Source organism: Gallus gallus, chromosome 3 (assembly GCF_016699485.2).
Source record: "Gallus gallus isolate bGalGal1 chromosome 3, bGalGal1.mat.broiler.GRCg7b, whole genome shotgun sequence".
Classification (NCBI taxonomy): Eukaryota; Metazoa; Chordata; class Aves; order Galliformes; family Phasianidae; genus Gallus; species Gallus gallus.
The window spans coordinates 59514527-59535916 of NC_052534.1; the positions used below are offsets into that span (position 1 = coordinate 59514527).

General features: G+C 49.3%; 1 protein-coding gene and 1 long non-coding RNA gene across 2 annotated transcripts; one reads left to right on the top strand and one right to left on the bottom strand.

The window, feature by feature from the left end:
* Positions 1-2142: 2142 nt before the first annotated feature.
* On the bottom strand, positions 2143-13077 carry HEY2 (hes related family bHLH transcription factor with YRPW motif 2). The gene is made up of 5 exons (XM_015284442.4): positions 12889-13077; positions 11658-11736; positions 11470-11553; positions 8800-8881; positions 2143-4338 (listed from the first exon to the last, which is right to left on the bottom strand). The coding sequence occupies exons 1-5, from the start codon at positions 12969-12971 to the stop codon at positions 3659-3661; spliced, it is 1008 nt and encodes a 335-aa protein (XP_015139928.1). The 5' UTR covers positions 12972-13077; the 3' UTR covers positions 2143-3658.
* An 88-nt stretch (positions 13078-13165) lies between these two features.
* On the top strand, positions 13166-20955 carry LOC121110508. The gene is made up of 3 exons (XR_006938745.1): positions 13166-13242; positions 13551-13744; positions 14138-20955. It is a non-coding gene; the product is annotated as an uncharacterized LOC121110508 (long non-coding RNA).
* The last annotated feature ends 435 nt before the right edge of the window (positions 20956-21390 follow it).

The window sequence follows — 21390 nt, forward strand, 5'->3', positions numbered from 1 at the left end:
AAGATTCACTAGTAATTTCTTATGTAAGATCTTCTGGTGAAAAGATGCTTGTGAACTTTTTCTATTAATGTGAAGAATTTTATCACTGATAGTAGTCCTAAGAATTTGCCAACACCCATGTCCTGAGTGTTGGCCAATGCCCTTTGCCTGTCTTGAGACTGCCTGACCGAGGGCCCATCTTTCAGAGTCGCTGCAAACAAACATGTTGAAGGAAGGCACCAAGGAGGCAGCAGCACAACCTGGCCCCCTGGCTGCTGCCAGGGTACGACTCCTGAAATTTAATGTTCTAACTCACGCATGAAAAAGTTACTCCAAGCTAAAAGTTAGTCAAATACACTGCTGAGTGACTAGTCTAATTTGCTTTCTTGGGCTATGTGCTATTACATAGATCCCAAGGTTTCCTCTTCCTCCTCCAGGACCGCTGCTCAACTGAATGCAGAATAAAGACAGAAAAAGGCTGAAGTAAACGTGTGCATAGCCACATCCTACCTTCTGGCACTCAGTTACACCAAGCGGACATCTTTCTTTTGCTCTGTTCTAACACTCATATGGATTCCTTCAGCTCTGACCTACCCAAAGCTATTATGTTCTGATGTGATTCTGTGATTCTGTGATGTCTTTCCAAGGGCACATGTATGATAAGCTGCTTCTCCTCTCGTTTCTCACTTGGAAAATCTTCATCTGCCATCACAGAGGTGACATCCTATACAGGGGCTCAGGACTAAACAGGCCTGTAAGGCTGAACTCCTGCCTTGCCCAATCGAAACCAGATCAAAAACCAAAACAAAGCAAAAAAAGAAAATAGAGAAGACATCAGCCACTCAGCATACACAGACCTGGCTTGTTTCTTAAGAGTGAGAGCAAGACAGGCCCAAATACAAAGGCTGCACAAATCCACCCATGATGCTTTGCTTCAGGATGCTAAAATTACCACAGTTCTGTCTAATCTGTTCCTGAAAAGTATTTTTTTAAGCTACCTTTCTCTATGACAAGGCAGAATGTTGCCTTTAAGGCAACAGACTGTAGTGATTTGGGGCACATCACATAGTTTGAAGCCCTTAGCTGGAACCAAGTCAGTGGTTGTCCATTCTTACCACTGTACCATGTAGGGAGACCTCCTACCAGGCTCTTAGATGGCAGGTTAATAGTTAACAGCTTAAAGTCAAGTAGGGTTGAAATCTGCTTTTTCATGCAAATAAACCCCACTTTTTTCACTCATGTGACCTTTCTTCTTGAAACTGCTGCTGGACATATCAGCAGAGCCATTGGGCATTTACGTCTGGAAACAAAGATACGTCTGAATCTCCCACAAACAACAAAACTTCACAGAAATCATGTATGGGTTATGGCACAGGAGCAGAGATCCTTCCCCCTATTTTTATTTATTCATTTATGTATTTATTGCCTGTTTTATCCATGGGACAGCATGCTGTTCGTGCAAATCAAAGCCCCTCATTGCCTGAGCACCGAGCTCCAGTTTATGCAGGTGTGGATCAGCTACATTTCTAATACTTGGGAGGCAGGGGTGATGGGGGCAAGTCATTGAGCTGAGGCTGCATTTTGGCAATGGATGCTGTCTCTGGGAGGCTGCAGGGTTGTCACCTCATTTCTTTGCCTCAGTCTTGTCACCTGCTAGGTGAGTCTAATAGATCTTCTAGCACCTTTCAGACTTGTAAGACTTTGTGCTTATCCTGTAGCTAGAGAATTACACACCTTATACTAACGCTCACTGCAGACCTAACATGAAACAAACTCTTGCCTCAGTGAGAACCGAAGTTAGGAAACCAAGACCAGAGCTGAAAACTGCCCTCTCCCATTCTCAATGTTGAATGCCATTTGGCTAAATTTTTCTCCTTTTACACACAGACCCCTTAGTGAGGGTGAACGAATGCTGGATCAAGAAACCCCGATGTGTTAGGGTGCTCTCCGGGATGGACAGATGGATCTGTTTCATTAAGTGCCCCACCAATACAGAACCAAAAAATAATGTGATTTTACTGTCCATTTTCCTGCCTGTTTAAATGCATCCTGGAGGAGACAGGCTTCTGACCGAACAGGAGCAGGAGAGAGGCTGCTGGGTGTGTTTCTGGCCACAGAGTCCACGAGTATTTCTCAAGACCAAATAAAAACTGCAACAAATCATCCATAAAACGCAGTCAAAAAGGACTTCGTTTAATTAGTGATATGTAAAGACTTTTGCATAGAAAAAGGTTAACAAAGTAATGCATAAAAGACCAACTAGGTACAGTATTTTTAAAACAAATATTTTAAAGTATATTTTGCGTAATGTTTAACATTCTCAATGCTTACTGCTTTCTCCACACAGCAGAGAAATCAAGTGCATAATAATACATGCTGTGTTTTATTTTTACTTCTTTTTTTTTAACATAAAATCTCTAGTTTTTGACTTGACGTATTAAAATACTTAGGTTATTTTAAGTCACCGTAATAAAAAATGAAAGCAAAACATCTTATGCAGCACTAGTTGTCTGGGTATTGACAAAATAACTTACTGCCATCCCCTTTAATACATTCATTTTGGTTTGGAATCAAACCCACATTACAATGTTGGCATGCTAACAGCCAATTTAAAATTGTCCCTACCATCACTTCATTCATACCCAGAGCGACTGTTATCCCAGAAGTTGATAGCGAAAAGAAGAGGGATTTTGCACAGAGTTGGCTAGAAGTAAACGTCTGAACGCAGCTAAATAAGTTAAATGGAACTCTCACAACACCAGGTCTCTTGTATTGGCATGAGCCAACCCCATGGAAGCGTGCATACTGTCAGCAGGTGGTTACTTCTGGGTGCATGACAACCTACTGTTTGTGCAGATACAAGCTAGCACCATAGTTAAGCCATAAAAAAGGGTGCCTCAAGGCTCACAGGCACTGCTGAAACGTTCATTAATCTAAGCACTGATAAGATAATCGCTTTTACCAGGGCTGTGCTAGATGTCACAATTTGGCAAGCCTGTACAAAGGAAGGAGACTAAGTAAGCGAGTTCCAGGCCTGTCAAACTGGATGTTGTTTCTCAGCAGCCTTTTGGCTAAATGAACCTGTCTGCTTAAAGAGCACACTCTTTTCTGGAAGAATATCGCTGTCCTGAAGCTGCACGCAGGACTGCCTCTCTCTCCCAGATCACTCCCATACCTGTGCAATGTTATTGGTTTTAGCAGAACACACGTATATATAAGTTTTATTTCTTTTTTTTTTATTATTATTATTATCGTTTAAATGTCAGGCACTTAGGAAAGTCAAATTCTTTTTTGAGCCCCAGGAGACCTGATGGGGACGATCCCTCGCCTCTCCGCCAAGTGTGAATGTGCAGCCAGAGAACTGTTAGCCCTAGTGCCTATTTATCTCCTGGGGAACATCCACATGCCAATGCAGTGGTGACGCTTCTGAAAGCCACTGCCTCAAGGTGCCCTCAGCACACCTGCCAAGAGGAGCAGGCTGCCCGTGTCCCCTCCAGTGCCTGCAGTGAGGGCAGTGCCTGGGCTGGCTGCCAGACTCCGGGTGACAGCGGCCCTTGGCCCTCAGCGAGGTCACAGGAGCCGTGTGTGTGTCTGTGTGTGTGTGTGTGTGTGCGCGCGTGTGTGTGTGTGTGTGCGTGAAGGGAGAAGAGGGAGCTGGGTAGGGAAGAAGAGGGGGCACTTAGAAGGCTCCGACCTCCGTCCCCCAAGGCCGGTAGGGCTTGCCACTTGCCCCACTGCCAGCCTGCTGGGGGCTGGATGAGGCTGACACGGCCAAGGGAGGGGTGATGGCTGTAGCTGCCGCCACCGCAGCAGCAGCTGCGCTTGGGGGGAGCATGGGGAAGGTGCTGGTGAAGGAGAGGGGGAAGCTCTGGGCGGCTGCCGTGGCGGCGGCGGCTGCGGCATGAACTGTGGCCGAGAGGGAGAGGAGAGAGGTAGAGAGTGGGGGGACACAGGGAGCAACGCTGCCCGCTGAGGGGACCCTGAGGGCGGCGTCGGTGTGGGCGAAGGTAGCGGTGAGCAGTGCAGATCCGTGGGGAGGCACTTCTGAGGAGAGTCTGCATGGGGCGGCCTCGGGAGCGTGGAGTCCATTGGGCTGCAGCAGGGCGGCCGGGAGGTGGTGGAAGGCGGCTGCCCAGTGGTGCGGGTGCAGCGGGTGGTGGTGGTGGGCCATGGAGGAGGTCATGGCAGCCGCTTCCCGCTGAGAGGCGCAGGTGCTGAGATGGGACACCAGTCTGACACGCAGCGGGTCAGAGGTGTCGAGGCCTTCCACAGATGTCAGGTACCTCGCAACTTCAGTCAAGCACTCCCGGAAGCCAATGCTCATAAAATCCATGGCCAGTGAGTGAGCGTCAAAATAACCTGCAAGAGGTGGACAAAAGGCATGCTGAGTGCTAGGCCAACCTCCCAGCCAACATCAGGCAACACGGCCAACCCCACCCTCCCTCAGCCGCTGATCTGCCACTTACGGGTTAAGATTTGCAATGAGAAAAGTGTGTTCTCTGGTCTGTAAGTGATTTGTGTGACCATCCCTGTAACGCAATAGGCTACAGTTGTTTTTGCACACTATATAAATGAAAAGAATTAAGACCATAAGTACTCGTGACTCTTGAAAAGATACACGATGCCTCTCCTGCAGTACCTCTGGAAGCCTCTGCAGTGTGGTGTTATGGTGTTACCCCTGCGCGTGTGTGAGGGACACATTTCTATGTACAAAGAGACGGCGGGGGACCAGGCAGCTCGCACGCACTCTGCTGCCTCTGCTTTCCCTATGCTAGCATTCACAGCAAAGCACTCAAGCTATTGCTTGACACTGTGAGACAGTTGTTGTAACTGCTGCTCATCTCCTTCCCAGAGTCATTAGGACGATGTAGCATACGGTGCTATTTAACTACAAACTAAAAACATCTTGTCATGACTCTGCACACACACAATAAAAAGCTTTACTGAGAAAACGTTTTATGCAATGCCATTGCTAATTTGGAGATGGAAGACTGACAGTCACATAGCCCATGAGGCACTTCAGCAAACAGCAACTGGAGCTCCATCGGCTTGGGACAAAAAACATTTGGAAAAAAAAAAAAAAGTTTTATTAAATGCACATGAAAAGATATTCCCTTTCTAAAAGGGTTTAGTACCAAATCTAGTGGTTAAGTTGTTGCTCTTCAGCTACAAAAATCAATTCCACTTTAGCTTAGAGGTAGTCTTGGGAGAACAACATCCTGTTACTCTCGAGTTGGCATGGTGGTTTTTCTTTTGCTTTCTGCACAACTTTTTTAATGGTATTTATGACTACGATGTGCATTAGTATAGATGGATCAAGTGCCCTTATTATGGCAGATTTTGGCAGCAATATCTACACCAGATTTTGTGCAGTTTGGCATGAAATAACTGAGGTCTTCTTGAACAAATCAAGCAGCTTAGAAGGCTGCTTTCACTTTCTGTTGCTGTGCGTCCACATCGTAGAATGAACTCAGGCACAATTAAACACATCTCCCCAAATACCCTGCCTGCTATATACCAACTCTTCCCAATTTACAACAGCGCTTGTCGTGCAGGCCACCTTTCCCACCTGATGCTGTACAAGACCCCAGAGCAGCCCTCTCCCTCTAGCTGCCTGGTGAGCACAACACATCAGGGAGTTCTGTCAGGAAGCACAGACCCCTCTGCCGCATCCGAACTGTCTGTGAAATCACAATGTTTTGAGGGAACTTCTGACTAAAACCAGGCAGGCAGGCAGGCAGTGGTGAGAGAGCTGTGTGCCTGACTGGTGGCCAGCAGCTTGGCTTGAGGACTGTCTTCACATCAGAAGCCTCAAAAGGCCTCCCTTCCATGTCTCTGGAATGCAGATGTGGAGGACATGGCTGTCCGTGGCTCCCTCTGAGCCTGAGCTGGCTCTGGGATGAGCAGTCCAAAAGCCCTGTCTGTGCTGGCTCCCCGTCAATCTCCTGTGAGGTGGCCAAGAAACAGAAATGAGGACACCGGCCCACGTGGGAACTGAGCTCCAGGTGCTTGGGTGACAGGGCATGGTCACTAACAGCTCTGTCTACACCGACCCAGGTGTCAGTCACCTGAGCTCAATTTGCACTGAAGCTGCAATAAAACCACACCAAAGTCCCAGCCAGCTACTTGCTGCTGGCTAACAGCTCTTTCCCTTTGCTTGCTTGCCTTGTCAGCAAAAAGCGCTGGCCCCAGGCCAGATAATAACTTCACACGACAAAGAGACCATTGCCCACACCTGCATCAGGATATATGGAGTATACGAAGGGCTGGAAAAGCAGTAGCCTCCCTGCTTTGCCTTCTTCCCTGCCTGCTTCCCTGTCTGCCAGAGTGGCTCCAAATAGCTGAAGCCGTGTCAGCCTTTTTCCTGCTGTGCCCACATCGGATTTATCGTGCCACTAAATCCAAGAAGCCATCAACGCCACCCTGGCCTTTCCAACCCCACGCATCCTCAGTTGGTGGGCCACGAGGAGAAAAACATGCCATCCCCAGCTCTCAACACAGGGCACAACACAGTGTAAGGGTTCTAGGACACGTTTTTCTCTCGTCTGATAACAACTTCTGTCCATAGATGAAATTATGGGACGAATCTTTTCACTGACCAACAAAGTTTCTGGCTCCAAAAATGAGTTATGAAGCGGGAATAACTACACTTGCAAAGAAAACAAGTATCAGCTTTTAAAATACCTTAGGAAATGATATTTAAAGCTGTTACGTTGCAAAGTAAAACATTAAGCAAGCAGGAAGCGCAGGCTTAAACTTTGCCCAGCACTAACCTGTAGACCTCTTTTCTTAAAGTTTGTTAATCCATCCAGTGAGATTACTCTTATCTCTGGGTCAGAAGGAGAAGATTAAGTCGCGGTGTTTGTGAAATAGCTGGGCATTATACTGATGCGCCACAAACCTCTGGCCCTGGAGTAGCAAGGAGGGCTCCTAAGGGCCGCAAAGGTGGCTCTGGTTGACCACTGGCGGCTGTGGGCTTGAGCAGGCATCACCTCCCCACACCTTGACACTCCTTGCTCTGTGCCTGGCAGCTCCCGTCCCCAGCACCTCGTCCCTGCCCCATCAGCCAGCCACTCAATTTGACCCACTTGAAAAATAATCCCCAACAACATTTGTCTGAGGATGGGGAGGCAGGGGAAGGAGGACTCCTGTAAAGTCTTCCTAAAGAGTGGCCATACCGCTATTGGTACAGATTTTGGAGAGGTGGGAGCTGCTGCAGCATTTTATGAGGAATTCTGCAGCACGCTGTGGGAGACAGGCTGGGATAGCTGCGCTACGCATTGTACGAAGCAGCAACCATTGCCCTTGGCTTCTTAGCCTCTCTTGCTCTGAGCACCAAGCGAAACAGACTTTGTGGAAAACCAGTAGGCAACTGTGCAATTAAAGACTGCACCACCACGCAGACACATGAGATGATCTGAATCCAAGTTGCACAAGCACAAAAAGTCGGGCGTTTCATAACTTTCAAGAGCACTACTTTCCCAGCTTCATAGAGATCTTTACAGAACATTTTTTCCTGCGTAGAGTGATATAAAATTAACATTTTCTTAGATTAAATTTTGTACATTTGCTCAGGATACCAAGACGCATATATGTTATATGAAAGGTGATAAAATCCCTTTCACTTCTCACAAAATGAGCTACCAGTAAATCTTAAGCTTAGAGGTACAACTAACAAAAGCCTCTTAACACCTATAAAATATGTATGTCAGCTGGGTGTGAATTTTAACGAATAACAGAACACCAGCCTCCAGCAGGCTTTCCCATAGCCATTTGTCGTTACGCACGCGCTGATTTTAAGTTGAGCCCTGTAATCACTGCAAGGTACAGAGAGCTGCAGCAATTCTCTCACAGGCTAAAAACTTTTGAGTTTAATAAAAAGAAAGAAAGTGTTTGCGCTTCCAGCAGCAGTCTCTTTTCTAGCTTGTACCTTCATATCACAATGGGTCAACGAAAAATGGGCTGCTCTACATTACGGCAGTTTCAACTATAATCACGGTTAAGGGCACAGGACGTGGGACAGAGCTTATGGAAGGCAAGCGAGTTCTTTGCTCCAAATAAGCTGCAACCCCGTGACTATAGAGAACAGCTCGTGGGTGGCTGACATCGTTTGGCCTCCAGCCTCGGGGCTGTCAGCTCGCACAAGCAGGGCACGCTTGGCTCACGGCAGCGGGCGATCGAACGGGTCGACCGCACTGCCTCTGTGTCATGCAGGCTCTGGATGCGAGGAACCACCCTGACCTCTGACAAACACATACAGCATGTAAATAGAAGCTCAGATAGCGCTGCTATCAGTCTGCAGTCTTATCTGATACCTAGAGCTGCCTACAACAGGCTGGATTTTGTTCTGGTGGATGAGGCAGTCTGACCTTGCATTTATGAGTCTTTCCAGAACAAAGAAAATACATCCACAATAATGAAAGCTCCTCTCCGTCCACTTCCTTTAGTATAGCTGCTGTATAATGAGTTTTAACATTGGTTTTGTGCTACACAATCGTTGCCACAAACCTCCTGTTTATGTTTGGTGTTTGCGTATTTGTTTTGTCTCCCTGTGCCGATTTCAGTGCTCTTTGGAAACCCCAAACAAATCTCTGACTGGGCTGCCTGTGAATGAAGCCTTTACTCCCACAGTGTTATGAAAGCAAACACAAGCCCAGGGTCAAGTGCTTCTTTTGTCCCAGTAGTTCTTTCCCACGAGTTCAATCCTGCCATTAGCATTGATTTCCACTCCTTTAATCTGGAAACGCCTATCACAGCCCATCAAAGCGCTTTTTGCTGAGATTTCCCCAAGTAGCAGAAAAGAAACCGTCCTCTCCTTACCTTTACCTCCGGTCGCTTGAAGCATCTTCAGATGATCCACCGTCATTTGCAGTATTTCCGCTTTTTCTAATTTGGCAGATCCCTTCGAGATAAGAGAGGTTCATGTAAATAAAACTGAGCCCAGCCTTACGGTTTCAATTTCTCCTATCGTTGGAACATTCTCAGCTTAATTCTTTTGTGAGCATCTGCATCCCAGACGCTGCCTAATGACTGTTGCCGCCTCCCTCTTAGTGACACAAGCATCAGCAGCACAACCTGGCTTTATTAAGACTATGGCTCAGTGTAACTCTGAGGCTTTGAGGTTGGTCCAGAGACGACGCCTTCATGAAGTAAAAGAAGGGTCTCACTTTCAGCACATCCTTTTCAAGCAACGCACCCAAAAAACAACTGAAAACCCAGTGGGACAGGTCTGCAGAGCTGGTGATGAAGATCCCGCTACAGCCTTTTTTGCTGCTTTTACCAGTAGGTGTCCCTATGGACACACACCGAAAAGTATCCTTCTTCCCTAGAAGCCTATTAATTTTTGACATGTCATTTTGGCTGCTGAATATTCTATTCTCATTCTCCGCTACAAAAACAATCGCACAGCCCACAGTTTTGTAAGTTACTGCGAGGCCGGGTTTGCAGGGACGCGCAGCCAAGCACTGTGAAAAAGAAAGAGCTCCAGCAGTGAGACTCTTTCCTGTCACTGAGGATGGCTCATGGTGTTGTGGGATGCAAGTCCGAAGGCAGTATTAATACATTAATTTATAAATAAAACCATTTCCCTCAAACACACCTGGAACATACTCAGACGGCTGAGTTTTCCATGTGAACGTCATCCCAGGCTACCATTCAGCATCAACTAAAAATCAGAGCTGCACAAACTTTGGCTGCTGGTAGACAGCATCCTGCAAGCCAAACCTGCCCTCCGTTCCCACCTGTGCCGCCTGCTGACATCAGACTCTCTGCAGGCCCTGCTGCTTCTTTTGGGCTGCAGGTGAGCAGAAGAAGCCCAGGGGGCACCCCAACGCTCAGCCCCAGGGGGAAGCTCCCTGCCACAGGGGCTCAGCGTGTGGCCAGGAGTGGGTGGAAGGGCAGTGGGAGCGAACAGCCTTACTCGGACACTTCAGTGAGCAGAATGTCAAGGAGCTGGGAAAGGACGGGTGACTTTGTGGCATCTTACTGGAAGGTGGCGGGGAGGCTGAACAAAATACATCGCACGCTTACTTTTACCCCGATCTTACATTTTTTATTTAATTCAGTCATTGCTTTCAGCATTCCTTAGTACGAACTTTGGTGTGCGGGCGATTTTTTGATTCAATTCTACATTTTACATGCAACTGCATCCTGTGTTTTGCTCAGACTTCATCTTTTCCGTAGAAACAGCACAGGCCGTCTCCGGGCGAGTGACTAATAGCTAAAAACTGCACGCTGCTGGGTCCCTTCCAAAGGCTCTGTAGGACTTGTTTTATAATGTTTGTGGGTTTCGAGAAGTAAACAATAAAACGGGACAAACAACTGTTGTCTCTTGCCCCAGTTTATCTAGCTGAAAATACCTCTGCCGCTCCACTGTGCCACAGCCTATGGAGCAGCTCGGCTACAGCCAGCAGGTACTGAAGTACACCACAGGTGACACAAGTGATGCTCTTGCTGTGACTGCAATACTTTAAATTTCTTTTTCATTGGCCTCTTGAGCTTCAAGGCTCATGTACTGAGCCTTGTACAGTAGCGTGCTGGCCACTCCCAGCTGCCCCAGCAGTTCGGCGCCCACGGGCTGCTCTCAGGGTTTACTTTCTATACTTTATTTTCAGTTACAAGGAAGTCAGGAGCTGTGTGCTCAGTTGGTGCCTCCGAGTGAGACCCAGAGCCATCTGTGCGTACCCACGCATCTCCAAATACATTTGATAAAATAGAAATGCTGTTAAATATCAAATCAAAGGTAAATTCAAGACATGGGAAAGTAACTAAATAATTCGAGTGGCAGAAACAAAACACACTTTTTGCAGCACTGACGGTACTTGAAGCTTTCACTGTGCAGTCTCCCAGGCAGGAGCTGAAGCCGGGTTCCCTGCGGTCAGCTGGACCCTCACAGCCTTCCCATCGAGCACTGCTCACTGAAAGCCTTTGAAAGTACCACTGCCTTACCCGGATCTCACCACTGGGCCTGTTCCCAGCCCCAGTGCGCTGCTTTTACACAGCCGCTTTAAAACCTGACTGATCCGGGCAGCTTGCTTGCTTCTTAGGAAACCATATTGATTACGTTGCAACTGCAATTAGAGATTAAAATGACAGTTTCCTTAAGGAAGGGGTAAAAGAGATCCAAGATGTATACCGATGACTGACTGACACACAGGTTTGGGGGGCTGTTCTGTTATTTTTTCTGTCTTGTTTTGTTTTTTAATTGCAGAGGGAAGCACATTTTTAACAAAACCACCACTGGAATTCATCGAAAGAACAGAGGCAACACGAACACTGTTACCCTGAAGGGGAAAACAAGCCAAAGAATGGAAATGTTTTTCGGCTTTAAGATGAATTACGTTCCTAATAGTTTTGCCACAACAAAGCGCTTCGCTGAGATGCCAGCTTTGTGCCAGATCAGGACACATACAGGATTATTTTAATAAGCTCGACGAGAGAACCAACACTGCCAGATGAGATACAGGATGAACAAAAAAAAAAAGGGCTTACTTGTTTTTCAAAAGCAGTTGGCACCAGCCGCCTCAGCTCAGATAAACTGTTATTTATACGATCCCGGCGCCTTTTCTCTATAATCTATTCCCAAAAACAAAACACAGTAAGTTTACACAATTGTTGAAGGGCAGAATCACAGCACGCACGCAAATTGTCACATGGGAAAAGAACGAAAGGACACGTACCCCTCTTCTTTTCTTTCTGGCCATAATCTGAGATGTTGTGGTTGGGGAATTTGGTCGAAGCACAGAGCTATGGCTTTGCCTGGGAAATGACAAAAGTACATCAGGTGTTGCACAACGTGACACTGCTCTCTGAAGACACCTTAGGTCACCTTGTTGAGTACTCATAGTGCCCTCTCATGTTGCTTAGGACGTACCGGGTTTTCAAAGAGACATTCTGTTTTGCATTGCTCCAGCCAAGCGGACTGCCCTTTGAATTGCCAGAACCCCCTGAAAGGTCCTCTCTGAAGACGGTTCATCGTCCAGCATGGGTTTCATTTTCACCGCATCTAAAATCATGCCTACAAATACAGCCCGTAGAACCGCGTCCAAAGGAAAGAACACGGACCACCTTTACATGATAGCTGGAATAGATGATCCTAGCGGCCTTTTCCAACCATAATGCTTCCATGCCTCAGTGCTAGCAGCAGCACATGTATGCCATGTTAAAGGCCCGGCCGGGTTTTGTCATTCCTGTCACCTCTGCGGTCAATGGGCACTCGTGCAGGAGGTCGGTGCCCTGCCGACACCTGCTGCCTCCTCCAGCACCACCAGCACAGTGCTTTTATAATCTGCTTTTAAAACTTCACTGCCCACAGCTACGGAAGGGTCTCAACCTCATCACAAACAGGCAAAACATGCGCTTGCTGTTTGACAGGCATTTACACAGTGATGGTGACAAGCCGGGGCTCGGTGCCCATACCGCTGCGTTGCTCACATTGGCCCTCAGACTCGAGTTGTCCCTGCAGAGTTCCCTCCGACGCTCCCCCCCCCCTCTCCCTCGAGCCCATCTCCATCGTCTCACAGCCGGGTTTGCTGTGGTTCCCATCCAACCACCGGACCCACAGGTCATTTCCTACTGGCGCCGATTCATTTCGGTTGCTCGGCCCCGATCGGGAGTGACTTCGCGAACAGATCCGACTGCACACAGTGCATCACGCGGGGCTGCCGGGCGGCTCCCGCAGCCCCACGGGCCAGCACTGCCCCGAGCCCCGGGCGGCGCGGGGGTTCCCGGAGAGCTGCGGGCTCCCAGTGGTGCCGGGGATCCCGGGGCAGCCCACACTCCCGAGTTTCGGGATGCTGCCGTTTTGGAGTGCAGGGTTTTGGTGCCAGGGGTTTTGGCCCTCGGCACCCGCGCGGGTGGCACGGAAGGGAGGGGGTGGGGGAGTAAGGGGGGTCAGTGGGTCCCGCTTACCCGCAGTAGTTGTTCTCGCTGCCCACATCGATGGTCTCGTCCATGTCGCTGTCTGAGGTAGTTTCCTCGCAAGGTCGCTTCATCGCGGCTCAACCCGCAGCCGGCGTGGGGCAAAGAGAAATAAATCCGGACGGCGGCTCCGGCACGGCACCGCACGGCACAGCCAGCAGAGCGAACCCTCTCTGAGGCGCTTTCCCACGCCGCGGCACAGCCTCAAGCGCGCCGGCCCGCCCCCGGCCAGGCCCGCCCCGTCGGGAGGACGGGAGGGAGGGAGGCAGGGCGGCAGGGCGGGGGCCGCCCACCCGGGAGACGGAAAAAAGTCTCGGCCGAAGGTGCCGGGATCCGCGAGGAGAGGTAACGAGGATCCCGGCCTCGGGAGGGGGCGAGGGGTGACCTTCGGACTGTACCCCCGCCCCGTCCCGCGGGGCCCGGCGGTGCCGGGGGCAGTGGTGGCGGCCGGCCGGGAGCGGGGAGAGTGGGCGCCGGGAGGGCCGGAGCCGCGGTGCCGGCGGGCGGCGGCACTTTGCCCGGTGCCCCCTGTGGAGCGTCGCTGGGCCGGGGAGGGGGGGGCACGCAGCGCTCGGGTGCAGGTGGCTCTGCGCGTCTGGGGCAGCACGGCGCTGGAGGAGAAGCCAGAGGCAGCCCTGTTTCCCTCCGTGCAGGCAGTGATATCGGTGGCACGCCGGGCTCAGGCTCTTCACGTGGCTGTCGCCGCTGTGTCGCCCTTCGCACGCCCGCGGTACCTCAGCGGGAGACGCGCGGTCGCTGGGACGCAACCGAAGCGGAGCGGCCGCGGGAAGGGCCGAGGCGGCTCCGGGGGACTCGGAACGCGTTCCCCACAGTGGCCCCTTTGATGGTATCTGAGCAAAAAAAAAAATCAACCAAACCAAACCAAACAAAAACAAATAAGGACGGGGACCGCTCGGGAGAAAACGATCCGCAGCGGGACCGGCCTGCGGCGGCCGGCTGCGGCGCCCGCGCCCTCCCCTGGGGCTGCGGCTGCCGCGGAGGATCGTGCGGCGCTCCCGGGACGGGGCGGGGGCGGGCGCGCACTGCCCGCTATGGCGCTGCCATCAGTCGCCCCGCGGTGCGGCGCGGTGCCGCTCTCGGGGCTCCGCACGGGCATCTGCCGATCGAGCGTCAGTGCCGCTACAGCTGTGTGATGTGTGCTCACTCTGGACTGAGTTCCGGCTGCCTTACCATTTTTCTTTCTCTCTCTCTTTTTTTTTTTTTTCCCCCCGGGGCACAGTTCTGCCGTGCTTCTCTCTTACAGAAACCCGAGCTGTCCCGTGCTTACTTCCCTGAGCCAGGCTGATGTCAGGGCTGTGCGTCGTGGAGCCGGCTGTGAAATCCTTCTGACAGCCCTGCTGGGGTCTCTCCTCCTGGAAACTCCCAACGCTAACAGGCCCTGCTGCGCCCAGCTTAGGCAGGTTCACTTCGTTCTCTTTTTCTTCTCTTTCTCTCTTTTATTTCCTTCTTTCCCCCTTTCTTTTCTTTTATTTTTTCTTTCTCCTTTTTTTCTTTTTTTCTTTTTTCTTTTTTTTTCCCTTTTTCTTTTCTTCTTTTTCTTCTCTCTCTCTCTTTTTTTTTTTTTTTCTCTCTCTCTTTTTATTTTTTCCTTCTCCTTTTTTCTTCCTTCCCATCCCCAACCCACCCGCTCCCCGGGGGCCATTTTGAGTTCCCCCGTGCCTCACTCCCTGCCAGTCCCCACCCGGGGCCGGCAGTCGGTGCGCGGTGTGGGCCGTGCAGGAGCTGCGGGCTGCAACCTCTGTCTGCGTTTTCCATCATTGCCGGGCGGAGAGAGGTGCTGTGAGGCGCGTCCCTCCACCGCAGAAAAGCGGGGCTTCTCTGGGCGTCTGCTCGCAGAGGAATTACCGCTCCTCAGCAAGTAGGGCTCACAGGCTCGCGTTAACCTATCAACCGCATGTTACCGCAAGGTAACACCGCAAGGCACTGCTCTGCTCGGAGCCGCGGAGCCCCCGGGCAGCCTCAGGGGGGAGCGGGGCGGAGACTGCGCCCAGGTCCGGCATCGCTCCGAGCCGCTGCCCGCTGGGGGAACGGTGCTCCGCGACGGCTGCTTCCTTTTTTTCTTTCTTTCTTTTCCTTCCCAATTTTCCCTCTTCAGAAGTGCGGTGCGAATGAAGGCTGGGGCGGGGGAGGCTGCCGAGGGACCGCGGATCCCGCTGGCCGGGAGCGCTTCTAAGCGCCCGACCCCGGGCGGCGGCGACAGAGCTGGAACGGGCATGGGGAACCGCCGGGACGTGGGGACATGTCAGCACGGCCCGCGGGGAAGAGACGCTCCTCCGCTCCCAGTCCCCAGCAGATAAATCTGCCGCGTGCCCGAGATTTCGGGATTGCTCCATTCAGCCAGTGGGGGACGTGTAAGGTGCAGTAGTTGGGGCACGGCGTCCCGACAGAGCAGCAGTCGTCACCCAGCAGCTCTATGCCACGGCACTCAGGATTGTTCCGAGCTTCTTTATGGCACTTCGGTCTTAGAGTTGTTTCTTGTATTTTACCATCTCGCTTCATAACAAACGCATCTCATTTCCTGCACCCCATGAACAGCCCCATGTGTGAAACTGTTCTGCAGCTTTTATTTTCTCTTACTGGGGAGCTTTCCGAGCGGTAGAGGAAGACAATCAGCCGTGGCTGAGAACAAGGAAGCCGTATTTTCTTCCTCATTGGTAACTGCTGGGGAAAGCTGGGGGAAAGCAAGAAAAAAATAGTGGTGGTTTTCTTTTCCCCCACCTGATTTGATTGGAACTAAAAGTTTGAGGTGATTTCTACCAAAGTCACACCAAGGTGGCTCTGACAGATTGAGGAAAGGGCAGAGAACCGAGGAAAGCGTGTGTTGCGAGTCTGAGGGGAATAAAAGCAAAGGCACGTGGCGTTGCCGGGACTGTGGCTGCGCAGTGGGTGTGCAGCGTTTTCGTCCCGGTTCGCGGCGAGCAGCCTGGCAGTGAGCTGCCTGCAGGGCTCCTGCCAACAGGTCGCCGTGGGGCTGAGCCTTCCGTAGCTGCTGTGGGGCTGCGGCCATGAGTGTGCAGTGATAGAGCAGCGCTGTCCCGGCGGGCTGCGCTCCCACCCGCGGGTTGTTTCATTTTACTTCAGTTCTGGGAAGTATAAAAACTGCACGGAGACTTGCTGTAAGAAAGCACGATGTCAAGCTGCTGATGAGTTAAAAGAAAATATATCAAGAAGGGGAAATATAGTATTTATAGATCCTTCGCAGTGACATCTTTCAGCGGTTATCACTGGGTCACACCTCCGCAGATGTGTTCTCGGTGAAGCCGGCTATTGGGTTTTCAGGCTGCCTACCGAAAGCACATCTCCACGTGCCCTGCAGTTTGCATCCCCCACCTTCTGGTGCCTACAGAGATCAATGAATGCACTCTCTTGGGTCGAGTGCTGCCTCCTGGCCCCCAGTCAGTAGGTGCCACTTGTTTGTGCGGTGCTCTCGTTAAATGCATGAAATGCTCGAGCTGTCACTGCTTCCTGGGTGATGGGGAAAGGCAGAATGTGCTCTGGCACAGGGCTGTGCAGGATGGTGATGGTGAGGATGGCGGGGTGGCACCCCTGGGCTGCGGGGACATGAACCCTGCAGGTGTGAGCCTCATCCTTCCCTCCTCGCACCTTTGCATGCTTCCTCTGTGAGCTCGGGCGCTCAGACCAATTAATTCCATTAGCAAAGGGTGTAAATTAGAAGTGTCTGTGAACTGTATTGAACCTCAATTTGCACGGTCTTATTCACAACAAAAGTGGCTGCAATTTGATTTAAATTAATTCACTTTCAGAATAAAATAACACTCAATAGAATAAAAGCAGCTTTAGTTTTGAATGGTTGTCTGCATAGAATTGTTTGTGGTTTAACTAATCCACTTTAAAAATTAACTCTATTAATTTTTGTGGGCTTTTCCATCTAGGTTAGCTTGCTTTGTCTCTTTCTTTCAGTCTCCTATCAGTAAAATGGAGATAGTAATAGCCTGCTAGCATCTTAAAATCACTGTGTTGAATACTCTTGGTAACTGCAGCATTTTGCCTTCCACTCGGTGTGTACGTTCCTCAAAAGCCGGGACTTGATTTTCTACACATGTGCAGAATTCTTGCCTGGCAGTGTTTTACAGGCTCTGTATGCAGCTGTACACGGCCACACAAGACAGATAGCAGTGGGGAATTAAGGCTTTGCTGCGCGTTTTGAACTCTGACCAAACATCTCCTTGGCTTTGGCTCCGTGTTTTCTTCAAAGACTGTGGGCCAAGACTTAAGAACTGTCTAACTTTCGTCATCTTAATGAACGGCTTCAGTGGTGTTAATGGGAACTGGGGCGCTTTCTTTATTAATGGAAATCAGGTCACTTAATTACCTAACAAAAATGCACGGAACCTTGTCTCACTGTTTTCTGCACTTCACGAATTATGAACTTTAATCTGTTTTAGAGAGAGCTCTGCTAAAATGGATGAAGCTGTAGCCGGTGTAAAATTTTCTTTTTGTAATGGAAATACTTCTTGTAAAAATGAACACACTAGCATGACTTTCTTATTGGAAGTCACTGCTATTTAAGTCTTTGCAGCGATGTAGCATGGTTTGACTAGCTGGTGGTACGGAACGACTGAAAGGCCGGATGAACACATCAGCACATCTTCTGTCAAAAGTGGGAACACTGAGATATTATTATTTTTTGAAATCAAAGCTTGGTGGGTTTTGGACTGGAAGGATTCTTTTCTTTCTTCCCATCCCTCCCCCCACCCTACTGTCTGCTTCAACATTTCCCTTTCTTTCTTGAGTGGTTTCACTCCAAGTGGGACTTCTTTTGTGCCTTTCGGTTGCCAAAAGCTGGAGAGTTGTCATTATTTGAATTTTGCTGTTGGTTGTTCTTTTAAAATAAAAACCAAGATGTTTTCCAGAGAGTTAGGAAGGAACCAGTTCTGGGGAAGCGCTAAGGAAACAGTAACGGCTTTAGCTGAGGGAAAAGTATAAATCATCTTCAGGCTTCAAATCTAGCTGTTAAGAATAAAGCACATCACCTAATGCTCTAAAAATACCCGTGTACATAGACTATGTACATACAACAAAAATAAGCAACCCTAGATATTCTGGCAAGATCTGTGGTATTTTATTTCACTTCCTCAGTAACAGTAGTCATTGTTGGCACCTGGAAGTGACTGTGAAAATACAGATCCCTGTAAAGCTGGGTAAATAAAGGGACATGCTCCACTTCTGCTTGTCAGTAGAAGAAACTATGACGTCTGACAAAATTATTAATGAAAATATTTTCTCAATCTCTGCCATAAAAAAATGCAGGGGCAAAATAAATCCTCGGTAAAATCTGTTCCCGAAATAAGCAGGCATAAAAACAATACCGAGCCAGAGACTTCGACTGCCACAGAATTTGGTTAAGGATCTTAAGACAAAAAGGTAACCTGTTTTTCCACGAACTCAAAGCTACAAATGCTGGCATGAATGTGTGTCCATGAGGAGAACAGCCATCTTAAACAGCAGAAAGTTCCCTTTTGTCCATCAGCCTTTTTCAGAGGGAAAGAAACTGCTGTTGTCTTGGTTGTCCTCGGCATTGTGTATTAGAACTGCCTGCTCCAAAGCAGGACTTTCTCTGATCCTATCGTTAACATTGCATCTGATCCTGCTGAGCTAACTGGGAAATCTTGTGTTGACTGAATATGGCTTTTGCTTGAATAAAGAAGTTGAAGAGCTCTCTGGAAGAGCTGGGCCTAATTCCAATTTTCTTCTCAGTTCTAAAATAAAAGGATGCTGTCAAGGTATTTGTGATTTATGGGGGCAAACATGTTTCTCTCCTTCAAAATCTTACATTGCTTTGGCAGCAGTTTAGTTTAACATCCTTTTTGATTGATTTTATTCTATGTACCTTTTCTGTTTATGCAGGATTGAAAATAAATGTGTTCTTTATATTAGAGGAAAAGAGATAAGACTTTCTCTTTGGGAGGAAAGCGTGCTCTCAGCGGGGTTCTGAGGACACGTCAGGCTAATTGTTGATGACTAAAACTGCTCTTTGTGGTGCAAGAGATGAAAAATTCTGTGTGGACTGTAGGCTTTCCAAAACGCTAAATGCTTTCTTTTGCTTGGTAAGTTGTTTCTTCATGTGTTTTATTTCCATGGTGGATGTTAACTGAGGGACGTAAAATTCCTGCCAGAGAACACGCTGCTTTTGGTGCTCACAGGGCTGCTGGTACTCACCTTTGACAGAAGCCAAGGCTCTGTGCTGGGACCTGGGCCACACCAGCTGTGGGGCTCGGGGTCCCTCAGAGCCCTGCTGCCTCCTCAGCCCCACTGCCTGTCAGCACTCTTGCTGCCACGACGCTGCTGAGGCCTGGTGCTGGGGTGTCATAGACACTCTATTCCATGTTTCCTCTGTTGCTTTGTTTGTCACCATCGAATGTATTTTTTACTGAAGCTTTTTTGCTTCCTTTTCTGAAGCTTTTTTTTTTCTTCTTCTTCTTCTTCCAAACCATCACTCCTGCATGGAAAACTGTCCTCCCTGGCTGTCTGTAGGCCCTGCTCCTCCCCCTTTTTTCCTGCTTTTGATTCTCCCTTAATTTTCTGCTACTCTTGGAGGGGTACACTCCAGCTTTGCTCCCTTCTTTCTTCCTGTACCCATCAGGTCAGGCCCGAGGTCATCCTGAGGACAGCAGCTCACAGAACTTGCTTTCAAGCAATAACTTCTCCCCAGCCATGTAGAGGTCTTTAACATCTTGTGGTAGGCTCTCACACTTCCCCCCACTACCTCTCTGGTCTTTGGCCTTTACACAGTCAGTCAGTGTTTTCTTCCCCCCTCCCTAAAGCTTTTGTCTCGCCTGCTTCCTCAGAGGTAGCTGACAGCATCAGTTCTTCCAGAGTTGATGGTTTTTTATGCAGGTGTCCTCTCTGCCTTCTTGTTTGCATAGTTGGGAAGACTGCATCCAAGTGTGGCTAACAGGTCTTCCTACCAGAGCAATGAATACTTTGACTCTTCTGGTAGATAGACAAGACTTTGTGGAGGCTTTCCTCCGGCTTCCCATACACATTCTCCTGTCTCTGCCTCTGGGCTGTCTGGCTCACCTGTCTGGTTAACAGCTCTGACCACATCACTGCTGGCTCCCTCATTCCTTCCCAAAACACCCTGTCTTCCCTCCTTGTCCCTTCCCAGCCCTCCCCTTCCCTAATCCTTGACTTCTGCCTTACCACACTCCCTCCTCCCTTCTCCCGCTGGTCCACCAAAGCCAGATGTATCTGCCCTCACTCTCTCCCTGCTAGCGCATCTCCTGTAATGCCTTCATATTTTTGGGGGGCCTAACTGCAGGCACTGCAAACCAGGGTATTTACTAGATATGCCTGTATGCACAAGCTCCCCAAAATTTCACCTTATCCTTGGACCTCCTGGTGGCTGAGACCCCCACACTGAGGTACTTCACATGTGGTTTTATTGCAAGGTGACCTTTCAGAGTAGCGGCACTTGGATTTGATCAGGCGTCCACCTCGGTAGGTGACTTGGGTTGACACAATCAGTGGGGATTTTTTGCTCCTGATAGGGGAATTCCAAGCACCAGCTGCAGCCCTGAGGTCTGTCAGGGAGGACAGAGGTGAGAGGGATGAGCTCCAGAGACCTCTCTGCCTTGGGTGGGGACGAACAGAGTGAGCAGAAGTAGAATGTTTCCTACATGGACTCTTTGTTGAGGAAATGGTCTGACAAACTTTCCTGCTCCGAGAAGTGGCCCAATAGTAGTAACAAGGACAAAGAAAAATCCTGCTGCTATTCACTATGGGGATGGGATTATCACTCGAACTAAGTGCAGTGCCAATCTGAAGTAAGTCAGTGCTTGCACAATGAGTGCGAACAACTCGGATGCCCCCCTTCCGAAGACAGGTCCCCAGCAGGGCTCACGTGCTCAGGGTATGGTTCCATCCAATGTGCTGCTTTTCCTGTGGTTTCAAAACTTCCAGAGCACGTGCTTCGTGTGTTCTCCTAGAGTAGCCCACCTGGAGATCATTACTTCTGTTGTTAACAGACCTATGCTTCATTTGTTCATATACCGGAAAATAAAATAACTTAAATTATTTGGATGTAATGTCTTGGTTTCAGCTGGGATTGAATTGTTTTCTTCAGAGTGTCTGGTATGCTGCTATGTTTTGATTCTAGGAGAAAAACAATGTTGATAACTCTCCGATGTTTATAGCTGCTGCTAAGCAGTGTTACACAGACCCAGGGCCAAACTCAGTGAAGGGTCCAAGGAGCTGAAAGGGAACAGAATTAGAACAGCTGACTTAAACTGGCTAAAGGGATATTCTGTATCATATGCCATCAAGTGGAAGGAGTTATGAAGGGGGAGGAGTTTATTTCTGGCTCTCACTGCTGCTTGGGGGGATAGCTGGGCAAGGGTGGTGAGCAATTGCTTGTGCATCACTTGTTATATACATTCATACATATATATATATATACACACACATACACACACACACACACATTTATATAATCTTTTTCCTTTTCTCTCT